This window comes from Clarias gariepinus, chromosome 18, assembly GCF_024256425.1.
Source record: "Clarias gariepinus isolate MV-2021 ecotype Netherlands chromosome 18, CGAR_prim_01v2, whole genome shotgun sequence".
Lineage (NCBI taxonomy): Eukaryota > Metazoa > Chordata > Actinopteri > Siluriformes > Clariidae > Clarias > Clarias gariepinus.
Window position 1 is genome coordinate 21,368,032 of NC_071117.1, and position 17,104 is coordinate 21,385,135.

Here is a 17,104-nt window from a genome sequence, read left to right on the forward strand (position 1 = left end):
TTATAACAGCACTGGGGGACTGAATATGGAGTGGGATGTTAAAAAAACTGCATATGAATGTCACAAATTTTTTGCTACATAGATGTAGGTTAAGGTTAGTTTCTTGTATGCCTATAAAACACACCTGTTACATCAGTCTTACTGAAGGAATGTTTGACAAAGTACTAGATAAAATAAAGTAATGTAATATGTAGATGTTTAAATGCAGAATTTGTTTATGTGATAAATATTAAAATATTCCACGATATACACAGATAATATTAGTGGGTGATATTGGTATATTACCATATAAACACACTTGAAGTTTAAATTACCTACCTGTATGGATCCTTTGTGTATCTACAATACTTTAAAAACTTTTCCACAAACACTTCACCCTTTCCCAGATGTTTTGGGAAAATGTCTTACGTCCAGTTTTGACCAAAACTCCTCCCCTTCAGACTGGTGAATTGCTAAGATAAAAAGGTTTTCCTGGCAGGTTTGGAGAAGCACATGCTTTCTATCAGTTACTAGATCTCTATGTATCAGTTCCTAAACATAAACCTACAATGGGTTTAGGGGTAAGTTTATTGTGTGCTTTAATTGCATATGATTTTCTTAATTGTTATTTAAGTAACTTGACATTGAAATTTTTGTGATAAACCTTTACAATTTTTGTGTAGACAGGGAATGATAAGTATATGTTGGCAGCAAGTTCAGAAGATGGAGAAAAAAGAAAGAGACAGAGCAAGGACATAAATGAACTTAAGAAAGAACTGGAATTGGTAAGATATGTATTTATTTACTTATTAATTTTACAATTGAAAGATTATCAAAAAATATCCCTTAAGCACTGCATTAAAATATTTTATTACTGTATGATTGCATTCATACTTTTTTTTTAATGGAGTGATGACAAATGCTTGATGGAATGTTTATTATTTGTGGCTAATATTTAAATTAAAATTTTCCCTTGCAGGATGATCACAAGTTAACTTTAGATGAACTGCACAATAAATATGGCACTGACCTTAAGAAAGTAAGTAGAAGATCTTTTGGAAGAGAAATTCCAATTAATAAATGATGCGTTTACATTTTAAAATTAATAATTGTTCACTTAGAAATAAATAAATATACCATTTAATAATTTACAAATAATCATTAAAAGACTAAATAAAAGACTGGAAAAGGTCTGGAGAGGACACGACATTAAATAATATTTATGAAATAATCTACTAAAGCCAGGAAAGTTTTAATTAAGGTCCTAAAATAAAATTAAAAAAGATAGTTTTTTGTGGGTATTTTTATAGTCTGAATCCCTTAAAACCAATGCAATGTCCTGAAGGTGAGTGCAGTTTCAGTATTTTATAAATTACAGTAGACATTTTTGTAAAAGCAAAAGGAAACATGTGCACACTTTACACAACAATTATGTGCCCTTGATTTAGCATCTTGTGGTTATAAATTACACCCAGGGCAGTGTACATTTCAGTGTTATTAAGTTATTAAACTTAAGCACTGGGACAATATATACAGTGATTTTATCAAAAATAATTTAGACATAATATACAGTGACAGTCACAGTAATATACAATAGATGGCAGCTTCCTTATGATGTGAACTTGTGTAGCTGGCACGGTTAGGGTTCACTTCACCCTTTAGCAGAAATGATCATTACAGTTCTTTGATAAAACAATCCTATGCTGATGAGGTGTCTGACGAGTGGAAAGTTCTTGCATGACTTACTCCCATCCACTCTGCTGAACAATTTTGGAAGGATTGAAAAAAAACTTTTGGTTAAAATAAATTTATGTTTTAAATCAAGTAACTAAAACACTATTAATAACTTGTTTATTTTTTTTCCCTACATTTAAAGGGTTTGTCTACTTCCCGAGCAAAGGAGATTTTTGAACGTGATGGACCCAATGTTTTGACGCCTCCTCCCGCCACCCCAGAATGGGTTAAATTCTGTAAACAGCTCTTTGGTGGATTCTGTACACTACTGTGGATTGGATCTTTTCTTTGTTTCATGGCTTTTGCAATTCAGATTAGTACTGAGGATGAACCAATACATGATAATGTAAGAAATATAAGTTCATATAACTTATAAGTATTTTTATTTTATATACATTGATGAAACAAATAATAAGATTTGCTGTTCTTCATAGTTGTACCTGGGCATTGTGCTGGCCACAGTCGTATTAATTAGTGGGTGCTTTGCATACTACCAAGAAGCTAAGAGCTCAAAGATCATGGACTCCTTCAAGAATCTTGTTCCACATGTAAAATAAATAAGACATTATATAAAAATATATAAATATAAATGTTTAGTTCACTGCTTTACATCCAAGCTTTCATTTAACTGTATTTTTTGTCATATAGCAAGCTTTGGTTATTCGTGATGGTGAGAGAAAAAGCATTAATGCTGAAGAAGTTGTTGTTGGTGACTTGGTGGAAATCAAAAGTGGAGATAGAATTCCTGCTGATCTGCGCATTATTGCTGCTCATGGATGCAAGGTGAGACAAAGAAACACACACATTTTAAGGGAAATTTAATCCATTGATTTTGACTTGAGTAGTGCAAGAGTCCTTTCAAAGTTCTACAGTATTCTATTCTAAAGTTACGGTCAGTGTGGAGTTTCCATGTATGTTCTCCCCATGTTCATATGGGTTTCTTTGTTGTTATCTGTTTTCTTCCTACCTCCCAACAACAAACTCACAAGTAGATTGGCTATGATACATTTGAAATTGAAGTGTGAATGCATGTGTGTGTAGTGCCCTGAAATGAACTGGTGTTCCATCTTAGGATGTTTTCCTGCATCACATCCAGTGTTCCTAGTACATGACCACCATAACCCTGACCAGAATAAAGTGGTTAAAGAAATGAATGAGTGAGTGAGTGAGTGAGTGAGTGAGTGAGTGGGTGGGTGGGTGAGTGAGCAAGTGAGTGGGTGAGTGAGTGAGTGAGTGAGTGGGTGAGTGAGTGGGTGAGTGACTGAGTAAGTGAGTAAGTGGGTGAGTGAGTGAGTGAGTGAGTGAGTGAGTAAGTGAGTGATTGGGTGAGTGAGTGAGTGGGTGAGTGAGTGAGTGCGTGAGTGGGTGGGTGAGTGGGTGGGTGAGTGTGTTAGTGAGTGAGTGAGTGAGTGAGTAAGTGAATGAGTGGGTGAATGAGTGAGTGAGTAAGTGAGTGAGTGGGTGAGTGACTGAGTGAGTGAGTGAGTGAGTGAGTGACTGAGTGAGTGAGTGAGTGAGTGAGTGAGTGGGTGAGTGAGTGATTGGGTGGGTGAGTGACTGAGTGAGTGACTGAGTGAGTGAGTGAGTGATTGGGTGGGTGAGTGAGTGGGTGAGTGGGTAAGTGACTGAGTGACTGAGTGAGTGAGTGAGTGAGTGGGTGGGTGAGTGGGTGGGTAAGTGGGTTAGTGAGTGGGTGAGTGACTGAGTAAGTGAATGAGTGGGTGAATGAGTGAGTGAGTGAGTGGGTGAGTGACTGAGTGAGTGAGTTGGTGAGTGGGTGAGTGAGTAAGTGAGTGGGTGAGTGAGTGGGTGAGTGAGTTGGTGAGTGAGTGAGTGCGTGAGTGAGTAAGTGAGTGAGTGGGTGAGTGGGTGAGTGACTGAGTGAGTGAGTGGGTGAGTGAGTGAGTGGGTGGGTGAGTGGGTGGGAGAGTGAGTGAGTGGGTGGGTGAGTGGGTGAGTGACTGAGTGAGTAAGTGGGTGGGTGAGTGAGTGGGTGGGTGAGTGGGTGGGAGAGTGAGTGGGTGGGTGAGTGGGTGGGTGAGTGAGTGAGTGGGTGGGTGAGTGGGTGGGAGAGTGAGTGGGTGGGTGAGTGGGTGAGTGACTGAGTGACTGAGTGGGTGAGTGAGTGAGTGGGTGGGTGAGTGAGTGGGTGAGTGAGTGGGTGGGAGAGTGAAAGAGTGAGTGAGTGAGTGGGTGGGTGAGTGAGTGGGTGAGTGAGTGAGTGGGTGGGTGAGTGGGTGAGTGAGTGAGTGAGTGAGTAAGTGAGTGAGTGGGTGAGTGAGTGAGTGAGTGAGTGGGTGGGTGAGTGAGTGGGTGAGTGGGTGGGTGAGTGGGTGGGTGAGTGACTGAGTGACTAAGTGAGTGAGTGGGTGAGTGAGTGAGTGAGTGAGTGGGTGGGTGAGTGAGTGGGTGAGTGGGTGGGAGAGTGAGTGAGTGAGTGAGTGAGTGAGTGAGTGGGTGAGTGAGTGAGTGGGTGGGTGAGTGAGTGGGTGAGTGAGTGAGTGAGTGGGTGGGTGAGTGGGTGAGTGAGTGGGTGGGAGAGTGACTGAGTGACTAAGTGAGTGAGTGGGTGAGTAAGTGAGTGAGTGAGTGAGTGAGTGGGTGGGTGAGTGAGTGGGTGAGTGAGTGAGTGGGTGAGTGGGTGGGTGAGTGGGTGGGAGAGTGAGTGAGTGAGTGAGTGAGTGAGTGAGTGGGTGGGTGAGTGGGTGGGAGAGTGAGTGAGTGAGTGAGTGAGTGAGTGAGTGAGTGAGTGAGTGAGTGAGTGGGTGGGTGAGTAAGTGAGTTAAAGGCGGAATCTAAAAGTTATCCTTCCCTGAAAACCCTGAAAGAAACCAAAGTCTCATCTAATAGACATCAAAATGACAACAATAAAATACTTGTTATATTTATTTACACTGAATTGTGCCGGTCAAAGCACTGACCATATTTCATGAGCAGCACATTTGTCTGATTTAAGAGATAGTTAGACTTTTTGCATTACCTAACCATAGTTACTACCAGAGCCACAAAACTGGTCTTGAAGTACATGATTTACTTACAAGACTATAAGTATACACATGGATTTATGTCAGTGTGTATTATGTCTATGTACCTTAAGTAGAAGAATAGCACAACAGCACATTCAGTGGGGAAAGATGCAGCCCTTAAAGACCTTAAAGAGTATTTTAGACATTATTTCTCTGCTGTTTTTGTGGGTTTTTTTATAAACATATATACTGTCGAGCTGGGGCGGCACAGTGGCGTAGTGGTTGTCACTTTTGCATTGCACCGCCAGGATCCGATTCCTGCCTCAGGTCTGTGTGCGTGTAGTTTGCTTGCTCTCCCCATGCTTGGTGGGTTTCCTCCAGGTACTCCGGTCTCAGTCCAAAGACATGCAGTGACTAATAATAATAATAATAATATGTTCATTTTGAGAGTTCTACATTCTTGTATCATCATTTCTATATTCTGGTAGTGTCAAAATGTAACATTTAGCCTATAAATATGATGATAACTTTAGTTTTTGTCACATATTCAAAAACACAAATACACAGTTTAAAGTATGAAGCCTCCCAGTTAACACACACTGGCAAGGCTTCAATATAAGGTTTTTTTTATTATTAACCTATGCTGTGTTGCCGGCACATATTTGCTATTACTTGAGTTTTGGGGGTTTTGGGGGTTCTAAACATAACCACCCATAAATTACAGGCTATCTATTGTGTTCTTATGCTCCTGCAGGTGGACAATTCCTCTCTTACTGGAGAATCTGAGCCGCAAACTCGTACGCCTGACTTCTCTAATGAAAATCCTTTAGAGACAAGAAATATTGTGTTCTTTTCCACAAATTGTCTGGAAGGTAAAAATATTACAATTGAACTATAAAATGAGTTTATTACAAAACAAAAGATAGTTTATACATTATTAAATCATTTTTATTTAAATAATAATAATAATAATAATAATAATAATAATAATACTTTTATTCTGCCTCAGGTACAGCCAAAGGCATCGTCATCAACACTGGTGATCACACAGTCATGGGCCGTATTGCTATTCTTGCATCAAGCCTTGAGGGTGGAAAGACACCCATTGCCATAGAGATTGAACACTTTGTCAACATTATTTCGGGTGTGGCTGTTGTGATGGGTGTGTCCTTCTTTGTCTTCTCCCTTACTCTTGGATATGGATGGCTTGAAGCTGTCATCTTCCTCATTGGAATTATTGTTGCCAATGTGCCTGAGGGTCTGCTTGCGACAGTAACTGTAAGCACTGTACTGAAAATCTTCATGATGGTTCTGCATTAAAGTTGCAATCAAAATGAACATAGTAATGCTTACTTTATTGAAAATCAAGTGGCCAAAACTTACTACAAAATTTAACTTTTTTTTACATAATAATTTAAATATTTACTCTCATAGGTGTGTCTAACTCTGAGTGCTAAACGTATGGCGAGGAAAAACTGTCTAGTAAAGAATCTTGAAGCTGTAGAAACCCTTGGATCCACTTCCACTATTTGCTCAGACAAGACAGGAACTCTGACGCAGAACCGTATGACTGTGTCACACATGTGGTTTGATAATCAGTTTCATGAAGCCGATACCACAGAGGATCAGAGTGGAACCTCTTTCGACAGAAGTTCTCCTACCTGGTCTGCCCTTGCCCATGTCGCTGGCCTGTGCAACCGTGCCGTCTTTCTTGATGACCAGAGCAAAGCTCCAGTACTTAAGGTTTGTCCAATTAACTTTTTTTTGTTAAATTGTTCTTTAATCTGCTAATTTTTAAAAGCATCTTTCATGCTTTTTATACTCAACTATACATATTGTAACTGTGGCTTTTTATAGGTTTAAAACCTTTAAAAGGTCATTTATCGACAGAAAAACACTGAAATAAGAAAAACATTTGTTATTTGGGGCATTTCTTGTCTTGCAGAGAGAAACTACTGGTGATGCATCAGACTCTGCCCTGTTAAAGTGTATTGAGCTCTGCTGTGGCTCAGTGAAGGACATGAGAGTGACATATCCAAAGATTGCTGAGATCCCCTTCAACTCTGGCAACAAATACCAGGTGTTTAGATTTAACCTTAAAATAAAATGTTATGGTAATATTTTATTGCTAACCCTAACAGAAATGTAACTGTCATACATAAGCTCTCAGTTCACAAGAACCCCAGCACCTCAGAGACTAAGCATATATTGCTAATGAAAGGAGCCCCAGAGAGCATTCTGTTCAGGTGCTCAACCATTATGATGGATGGAAAAGAGCAAGCCATGGATGAAGAGATGAAGGATGCTTTCCAGCATGCCTACGTGAAGCTTGGAAGTCTTGGAGAAAGGGTATTAGGTGAGAAATTTTAACTGAATATGCAAATGCATAGGTTGACATATATGTTTTACACACTTTGTACACTCATGTTGACTATTATTATTTTTTTACATTCAAGGATTCTGCCATTACAACCTCCCTGATGATCAGTTTCCTGAAGGCTTTGCATTTGACACAGAGACGGTGAACTTCCCTACTGAGAACCTGTGCTTTATCGGCCTCATGTCTATGATCGATCCTCCTCGTGCTGCCGTGCCTGATGCTGTTGCTAAGTGCAGGAGTGCTGGAATCAAGGTAAACTGTCTATGCAGGACATCTTGCAAAATGCAATTAAATGATACATAATTAAATACTTATTCGTCCTTTCAGGTTATCATGGTTACAGGAGATCATCCAATTACAGCTAAAGCCATTGCCAAGGGTGTGGGTATCATATCTGAAGGCAATGAAACCGTAGAAGACATTGCTGCTCGTCGGAACGTTCCTGTTGGAGATGTCAACCCAAGGTTATCTGAAATTTTTTATTTGCTCTCAGTGGTCTTGTAAACCACACCTCTAGCATTCACTTGCATGGCAAGTGACAAATACATGAAAAATTCATTTACAAGGACGGCCAATATGCCCTGATATGGGTTTTTCAATAACTGCCTTAACTGCAACTGCATTGCCTTAACTAACTAAGCTGTATTGAATTAAATCTTCTTCCAAAGACTGGAGAAAGTGAGAAACGTTGCATTGCACAATAGACAAGACCCTGAGCCATGATCTGCACAATAAGGACCAGACAGTACAACATACAGCACAACATAATTAGTGTAACGGTATAGCACTGCTGGGCCAGTGCTCGAGGGCTAAGGTACTGGGTTACTGATCGGAAGGTTGGTGGTTTAAGCCCCAGCTCCACCAGGTGCCATTATTGTGCACTTGAGCCAGTCCCTTAACCCTATCTGCTCCAGGGGCGCTGTATCATGACTGACCCTGAGCTCTGACCTCAGATACACTGGGATATGCGAAGAAAAAATTTCACTGTGCATTAATGTATAGGTGACACCTAAGGGCTTAATTAAAATATGGTATATTACTTAATATAGTGTAGTGTGGTTTAGGGTGTGGTGGGAAAAACTTAGCAGAATAAAATCTTAAAAAGATATAATAATATTAGAAGTAAATTACCTATCATATGTAACTATGGCTATGGGTAATACTGTTGTAGGTGGACATTGCATTTAATAGTTTGATATTGTACTGAAAAAGGGGTCAGTGTGTCTAGTAATTAAGATGAGTATGCTGTCTTCACTATTTGTGGCAAGGTTTCTTTGGTCTGATGCACTATAGTCCACTTACCAGATAGTGATGCAGCTGAGGATACTCAGAATTAGGTCACTGCAAAACGAAGTGATGATGACAGGGCGGGTGGGGAGACTGTGGATGGAAATGCTGCTGGGCTTTTTTTAGCCAGGGACATGTTGTTGTGAGAATAGGTCATTAGACATGTGCAATCTGAGAAACTTACAGATTGACAGTGGTCTTCCTAAAGTACACAACTATCTGATTTGTCTTGTCAATGTAAAAAGATTATTGAGCTGACACCAATCCAATTGCTATGCTCCACCATCCGAGTCCCACTATTGGCATCATCAGTATGCACACTGCCCTAGAGTGTGCCGGTGCTTGGCATGATGGCGCTTCATATGATTCAGACAGTCTATGTTTATTTTATCCAGGATCCCGTTACAGAAGAAGAGAAAGTGAAGCCAAACAGCTTGAATATTGTGAACACTTTTTGTACAATCATTGCATCAAAGGCTTTCTATGTAGTTGTGACATATTTTCCCTTCTTGTCATGGTAGGACATGGCTAGATGTAGGGGTCTAGATACAGCATAAACAGTGGACTGGTTTAAGGTGCAAAACCTTTCCCAAACTCTTTAAACAAGTAAAAAACACTAGACTGACACCAAACATCTTTGCAGAGAGGCCAAGGCTTGTGTTGTCCATGGGTCAGAGTTGAAGCAAATGACACCAAGGCAGCTGGATGACATCTTGAAACACCACACTGAGATTGTGTTTGCCAGAACATCTCCTCAACAAAAACTCATTATTGTGGAAGGTTGTCAGAGACAGGTACCCACCTCAGTGCCAGTTCATTTTGTAGGATGATGAAAACCAAGTGTGAAGGCAACATTGTTCACATTTCATATATTTCACTGTAACAGGGAGCCATTGTAGCTGTGACTGGTGACGGTGTTAATGATTCTCCTGCTCTGAAGAAGGCTGATATTGGTGTAGCAATGGGTATTGCTGGATCTGACGTCTCCAAACAGGCTGCTGATATGATTCTCCTGGACGATAACTTTGCCTCTATCGTTACTGGTGTAGAAGAAGGTACAAACTAAACTAAATTGCATGTTTGAAGTATGGTTTATGTTAGACAAAATAAGTAAGATAAATATCATTCTCTCTTTAGGTCGTCTCATCTTTGACAATTTGAAAAAATCAATAGCTTACACCCTAACCAGTAATGTTCCTGAAATTTCCCCCTTCATCCTCTTCATTCTTGCTGGCATTCCTCTCGCTCTTGGCACTGTCTGTATACTTTGTATTGACTTGGGAACTGATGTGGTAAGATTATTATTATTATTATTGTTGTTGTTGTTGTTGTTGTTGTTGTTATTTCACATGGCAGCCCACAGAATGCTTTATACACCTTTGAAGCATTAACACGATGATAGAAAACAGTCTCAGTTGTAGCTGTTGCACTAATTGAGTAATTTTGGAGACTTGTTTAAAAGAAAAACCCAAGCAATGTAATGCACCTTTCTATGATTCTTTGCATTAAACTGAATTCAGCAGGGACTATTTATATAATTTTTAACATACTCAATCCTTTATTTTAAAGGGGTGCTTTTTCTTTAAATTTTTTCTCACAAAATTTGTCCATTTGCCTAGGCAAGCATGATGAACCCAGTTGGCCTAATGATGGCATTTTTTCGGAATTACATTTCATTTATTCTTTTTTTTAACACAGGTGCCTGCTATTTCACTGGCCACTGAAAGTGCTGAGAGTGACATCATGAAAAGACAGCCCAGAAACCCCCAAAAAGACAAGCTAGTGAATGAAAGGCTGATCACTATGGCATATGGACAGATTGGTAAGATGATTGAGACACTGTGAAGTACGTTGTATTCAATATGCACTGCTTTGCCAAAAAAATTTAGAATTTGGATTTAAATAAGGACATTCTCAAGAGGCCTCGAGCGCATAATTACTGCAGTGATCAATATGTTTCATTCAGCAGCAATTATTTTATCGCTTCCTGATGCAGTGAGTAGCTTAACTCTTAAATAACAATGTTGTATCCTGTGGTGGTGGAAAAGGTGTAAGTGAGATTCAGAAGTGTTAAATAATTGACCCTCATCAAGCAAAACAAGTAAAACCACATGTTATTGCCACATTGTGGCAACAAAATAAAGCCAGCTTATGTCTGAATGTACTGGAGGGCCAGTTTATTTCATCAGTAGATTTTTTTTTTTATCCCTGATGCCTTATGGACTTATTCCAGGAATAAGTCAATCTTCCCCAGATTCATTAGATTAAAATTGTTCAAAAGCATTTCTGGGAGCATGAGGAATCGATTGCAACCATGAACTGGCCACCACAAAGTCCAGACTGTTACCCAGCTGTTTTGGAGATGTGTGGAGAAGAGCTTAGGAACTGGTTTGACTCATAAATACCAAATCTTAGCTAAAATTAATGCAACACTAAATATAAAGAAACATTATAATGATAAATACGCTTGTCAAAATAATGCCATGTCAATTACACACAGTAAGCAAAGCTAAATGTGTTCCAACACAACATTAGAGTGTGTAACTTTTTTTTTGGCCAGGCAGTTATTAATAATAATAAGTTATTCAGATATATATTATCACTGTAATGTTAATGGAATTCATGTTATATTCTATTTTAAGGAATGATGCAAGCAGCTGCAAGTTTCTTCACTTATTTTACAATCCTTGCTGAGAATGGATTTCTGCCCTCATACATGTTGGGATTACGTGTTGACTGGGATGATAAACGCTGTAATGACTTGGAGGACAGCTATGGCCAACAGTGGGTATGTTCATCTAATGTGGGTCAAATTTGATTAGAATATATAACTTTAATATCCACACTGTTTAAATCCATGTGTGTGCATGTGTGTATATTTTTGCAGACATTTGAGAGCAGAAAAACTATAGAGTTCACATGCCAGACAGGGTTCTTTATCAGCATCGTGATTGTGCAGTGGGCTAATTTGATCATCTGTAAGACCAGAATGAATTCCATTATACAACAAAAAATGAAGTATGTTAATCACTTTTAAATGGTTTTCATATTTAATGAGAAGTTTCAGAATGGCCAAATGCTAATTATTTTTATGTTCTTTACTTTTTTCTTTAGGAACAAAATCCTTCTCTTTGGATTATTGGAGGAGACTGCTTTGGCTTCCTTTTTTTCATATTGTCCAGGCATGGATGTTGCACTTCGATTGTATCCACTTAAGTAAGTTTACCTAGTTTAATAAAAGTTCACTTATCTAAAAAAAAGGGTATAACTACAGAGTATAATTAAATAAATTCGGTTTTTAATTTGATTGTAAAATGTTTCCCCTGCTCTTCCCAAAAACAAAACCAGTAAAAACATTCCACCTCTTGACTGTTTTAACCACTCAGCATACAGCATCACTAGTACACTAATCACTGGGCTGATCATCTTTATTGATTCATAGGTCACAGTGTGGATTAAAGATAAAAAATAAAAATGAAAAGGTGGCAAAAAACTTGCCCCCCAAAATTTTAGAAAACTATTTTTCAAGACTACATTAAAAAATGCAAGAAAGTATTCTACGAACATGAACTCAATGAACCTTATAAATATTGAGTGAGTGCAACACCTTATCCTTGAAAATTCTTGTCGGCAATTTGTGGGTCTGTCTGTGGGAACTGTACACACAATCATTCATGAACACAACATGTACATTTCCATATGATGCCACATTCCCTGTACAGCCCTGACCTCACTTGAAGACATTTTCACATGTTTGGGCCATTAAAGGAGTTCCTGGGAGGCCATCCTTTAAAATTTGAAGCAGGCAGTCCACGCATCCGGAGTACTTAGAAAACCACAGTATCTACTTGATGGTAACCAAGCACTAGTGAAAAACTGGGATGAGTGCAGTAGTGTAGCAGGGGATTATATAAAGAAATAAAGTGAGTTTTTACTGTCATAATTGTGTTCTGTTATCCTGTGCAATCAAAGTCTCGATATGACATATATATATGTATGTATGTTTGTACTGTATGTATGCATGTATATAGTTTGTAGTGCAGTGCCAGTTTATTGATCTACTATCATTAATGATATATTTTTTCTTATAGACCCTCATGGTGGTTATGTGCCATACCATACGCTTTCCTCATCTTCATATATGATGAAACTAGAAGGTACATCCTCAGACAGAACCCAGGAGGTAAGAATGGATGTATATATTGTGTTTATTGTGGTATATAAGTAGTACCTGCTGATTTTACTAAGTGCCTTTAGATTTGTTTAGTCATCTCCAGGATTAACTTTTTTTTAGATAATTTGATCAGGAAAGTAAAATGAATAAAAATGCTGATTAATTTTCTTTTTTCTTTTAGGCTGGATGGAAAAGAATACATATTATTAAATTAAGAAGATTTGCTTACTTCTACTTCCATAGAAGCACATTATGTAACCTGTAATAATTTTAACGCATGAATTAAATTTTCAATTACAGTAAAACAGTAATGATTACAAATGTTAAAGAGTTCTTATATAAGATATTAAACAACGATACTTAATATTCACCAGACCAATAAAATCAAGTAATTTAGTCTGTGTTGTGTTTCTTTCTTACATTTACTTACTGAAACCACCGAACAACAAAACCACAAACTAAGCTTCTACTGTAGAATTTTTTTGAAAAAAATTGAAAAAAATTGTTTTACATTACAACATTCCATCACAGTATTTTTTAAACAATTTCATTGAATTGTGGTTGACTGTAAAACATTTTAAAACATTTTAAAAACTTAAAATGTAAAAAAAAAACTTAAAATGTAAAATATATATATATATATATTTTTTTTTTATAATAACCAATAAATTGGTTGCAAACTTTATAACAGCAAACTTTAGAATGAGTTTAAAGCAAATTTTGTATAAAAGGGTTTTATATCTATTTCTTATTTACAGTACCAAGATCAAATATTAGTAGGCTTGTGGAGAGACAAGAGTTTGTAATAGACTTATGAAGTGGAGTGTTTTGACAACAAAACTGTTTTTTAATAAATTACAAAATAAAAATAGAGAACAATACATTTTTAAAACCACAAGTGTATATCTGAAATGATTGAACTGGTGAATATCCAAGTTGAGTAAATTGGGATGGTAGCAGTTATCTAGGATGACACTAGCCACAGTAAAAATTTAGAGAGTGGAATTGGCCAATTCTCACATCATTAACACAGTATCTTGGCCAAAACATGAATGAAACTCATTTTTCTACAGTAGTTACATTTACTAGTCTTAAGCTTTCTCTAATTATAACCTCATCTCATTTGAAACTCCTCTAGAATACACACTTTTCCCCATTTCCCTGTCAAACATGCAAGCTACTGTTATATCAATAATCTCCAGAAGTTCATAAAACTTTCTGTATGTTAATCATTAGCTTTTTATCTGAACCACAAAATGAAATCAAATTTTATTGCTGAGAGTCAATGCTCGGTTACAGATACCGTAGATCTAAATAACAAAGAAAACACCTAGCACCCTGCCTTTTCTAATGAACATGCACCTTAAAAAAAGTCCAAACAAAAAACAGAATGTACAAGTGGTATGTCAAACAGTGTAGAAGTTGAGCTGCCAGACCTAGAGAAAAGTTTTCAGTGCGGCTTGGTCAAGGGATTCCTTTGCTCTAATTTAAGTTAACAAAAGTATCCCAGATTCCTATTTAATACTGGAGCAAAACAAACTAGCAATAAGACTTCCATACAGGCATACACAATCTACAGTGTAGATGAACAAAAACATGATGAACAATATAAGCATCATATTTGAGATGTGAGAATGTGTTGAAGAAGCAGCAGACAAACCATAAAACTAGTTCATTCTTTTATTAACTCTAGGTTGGATTATATCTGTAACTTTAATGTTTATGAACAGAATAATTGACCAGGAATAAGATGACTTAAAAATCAGGAGAAAGAGTTTAATAAAAGAAGGTTTTTTAATGTGCACAATGTTTGCTTTAGCAGGCTAGTCCAAACTTAACTTACTGATGTGTGTGCAGAGTACACACTACTGGTACACGCTACAGCAACATAATAATACCTATACAAAACAAAGAAATCAAATGAAAAAACAAAGATTCCTACAATAATCACACCAGAATATATTATTCCTATTGATTAAATCATTTTACAAATTAAGAAGCCTACTAGAAACATATTTTATAACATATCAGTCAAAGCTTTGGATACATCTTTTAATTCCATGGTCGTCTTGATTTTTGTTTCTTTCTACATTGTAAAGCAATACTGAAGATGTCCGAAATATAGAATAATCTTCTTTGAACAGTTGATATTGAGATGTATTTGCTACTTCTGCTTTGTAAAGCTTCATAATGGCTATAATCGAAGATGCTGTTTGTAAATTGGTGATTACTGAGGCTGGTAACTCTAAATGAACTTCTCTGCAGCAGAGGTAGGTTTGAGGTAAGAGGTAAGTCTTCATGAGAGACAGTTTTATTATGTTGTTTGAATGGTTTTGAAAATGCACTTGACATAATACTGTTCTTGCAAGAACTGTTCATGAAAAGCTGACTTTTGTATTTTAAAATAACAATTAACTGATTGTTGTTGTTACTTTTTTACCTAATTTCATGTGTATCATAGTTTTGAAATCCCCAGTATTGTAGTAGAATTTTAGAAAATAAATCAATGAACAAAAAATATTGTGTCTTAAAGTTTGACTGGTACTTTACATTTTCTTCTCCTTGTTAAATGAGTCCAAAATCCTGACACCATGTTAAAAGTTCCTTGTTTTTTATTATTATTTAACACTGTAAATAATTAGAAGGTTTAAATATTGAAATAAATGATTTCCAGTATGTTATGTTTATTTGAATATAAAATAAGAGGCAGTGACCATATAAATACTGTAGTCCCTATTATAGTGTCCTCAGCCATGACAGGCAGAACACAGAACAACATGGTTCTTTTGGAGGAAGATCAGAGGATAGTGAGAGTGTGGAAGAGAAACGTTTCAGCATGACTAAAGAAAGGCCGTTTTCAGTGAGGCTGGTCCTCATAAGCAGTCACTGGTGTCTCAGTGGTTTAGTGGAGGTCAGTGGGGGCTCTAGTTATTGTCCCATCAATGGATTTTTTCCCCGTGTTAATAAAGGCATATTCCAAAAATGATACCAAACTGTAAAAGAGTGGTTCTGATACTAAGTACATAGGTACTATGGTATAATTTTCAAATGTGAGTTAGCTATCACAGTGTCTTGACCTTAACCCCATTAAAAGTGTTAAGTGACAACTTTACGAAGTGTTTGGCATTACTTAAGGCACAATGCAGTGCACAATCAAGCTAGTGCACAAAGCAAGGCTAGTTCAACAAAATATTAGTTTCTGTGACATATTTTTGTCCAGTGTATGTATATACACAATCAGCCATAACACTAACACCACTAAGAGGTAAAGTAAATAACATCTATTATCTCATTACGTTGCCACCTGTCAAGGATTGTATTGTATTAGGCAGCAAAGTGAACAGTCAGTTCTGAAAGCTGATTTGTTGGAAGCAACTTTAAAAAGGTCCAAACGATGAGAGCATAGTCAACTGATTCAAAGTATCTCTAAAATGGCAGGTTTTGTGGGTTTTCCTGTAAAGCAGTGGTTAGTACCTACCAAAAGAGGTCCAGGAAAAAACATCAAGGAACTGAAAACATTGTCAATGATGTGTACAGGAAACAAAGGCGAGCCTGTCTGTCCCAGTCCTGTAGAGAAGCCACTGTAGGATAAATACATAGATAAAAAAAATGAATGTTGGCTACGATAAAAAAAATGTCAAAACACAGAGCATCCATAAAGGGATCCATTTAGGAATTATATAATGTCTGGCAACCATTTATGAGACACTTTTTTTTTTTTACTAATCTTTTGTTTGATGTGTAATTTTTTTTTTTTTTTTAATTTACTCTTTTTTTTTTCTTTTTCTGCTGATTGGCTGTTTTTTTCTTGTGCGTGTGGAAATGGGAATGGTTAGGAAAAAAAGTGTTCCATCTATGTACTGTATGTATATGTCACTTGTTTATATTTCCAATAAAAAAACACTTTGATTAAAAAAATAATAATAATAAATCAAAGCATTGCAGCTAGCTGTGTATGCAGCTGCATTGCCATGCTTGCCCCAGTTCAATGCTAACGGCCCCTACAATGGCAACATAATCATCAGAACTGGATTATAAAGACCACAAAGCTACTTTTTGGAAGTACAGAATTTGTATTTTTTTTTCTTAGCTGTTTCCGCTTTTCAGGGTTGCCACATTAGATTATTCGATCTACAAGTTATTGGCACAGTTTTATGCTGGATGTCCTACCTTCCATAATCCACCCATTTCTCACATAAAAGAGTGTGTAACTAGGTTATTGTAACATTTTGTATTTTTCTTATCTTTCCATAAAATATTGAGGATTGTTTCATGCTTAATTTTTATGTTATTGTTTACACAAAGTGAAAGATTGTTATGTAAAAATTATGAAATCACTCATCTTGTTTTTTATTTTTACAGTCTTGCGTAGCATTTTACATGTTTTATATATTTATTTTATTTGTTTGATTTACTCTAATCCTTCACATACACCACACCCATAAACCGCCACACCTATACACACACACCTATATGCTATATATTGGAGCTTATTAAATTACCACTATGTTGGAGGAAAGCCACAGGGATATGGAATAAAATAGTGTCACTTTCACGCATAAATAGCTTTGCTTTAAAATAGGC

At 36.9% G+C, this 17,104-nt stretch overlaps 1 protein-coding gene across 1 annotated transcript; it reads left to right on the forward strand.

Moving 5' to 3' along the window:
- Window positions 1-491: 491 nt before the first annotated feature.
- Window positions 492-12,916, forward strand: LOC128506954 (sodium/potassium-transporting ATPase subunit alpha-1-like). Its single transcript, XM_053477569.1, has 22 exons — window positions 492-560; window positions 663-764; window positions 959-1,018; window positions 1,856-2,059; window positions 2,148-2,261; window positions 2,362-2,496; window positions 5,434-5,551; window positions 5,689-5,957; window positions 6,114-6,422; window positions 6,625-6,759; window positions 6,843-7,035; window positions 7,136-7,311; window positions 7,387-7,523; window positions 8,990-9,140; window positions 9,233-9,401; window positions 9,484-9,638; window positions 10,045-10,168; window positions 10,989-11,134; window positions 11,234-11,364; window positions 11,461-11,562; window positions 12,438-12,529; window positions 12,702-12,916. The coding sequence occupies exons 1-22, from the start codon at window positions 549-551 to the stop codon at window positions 12,728-12,730; spliced, it is 3,063 nt and encodes a 1,020-aa protein (XP_053333544.1). The 5' UTR covers window positions 492-548; the 3' UTR covers window positions 12,731-12,916.
- Window positions 12,917-17,104: the final 4,188 nt, after the last annotated feature.

Coding starts and splice junctions, on each gene's coding strand:
- LOC128506954 (XM_053477569.1), top strand. Junction 1,019..1,855: donor ATGGCACTGACCTTAAGAAA/GTAAGTAGAAGA, acceptor CTACATTTAAAG/GGTTTGTCTACTTCCCGAGC. Junction 9,402..9,483: donor CGTTACTGGTGTAGAAGAAG/GTACAAACTAAA, acceptor TTCTCTCTTTAG/GTCGTCTCATCTTTGACAAT.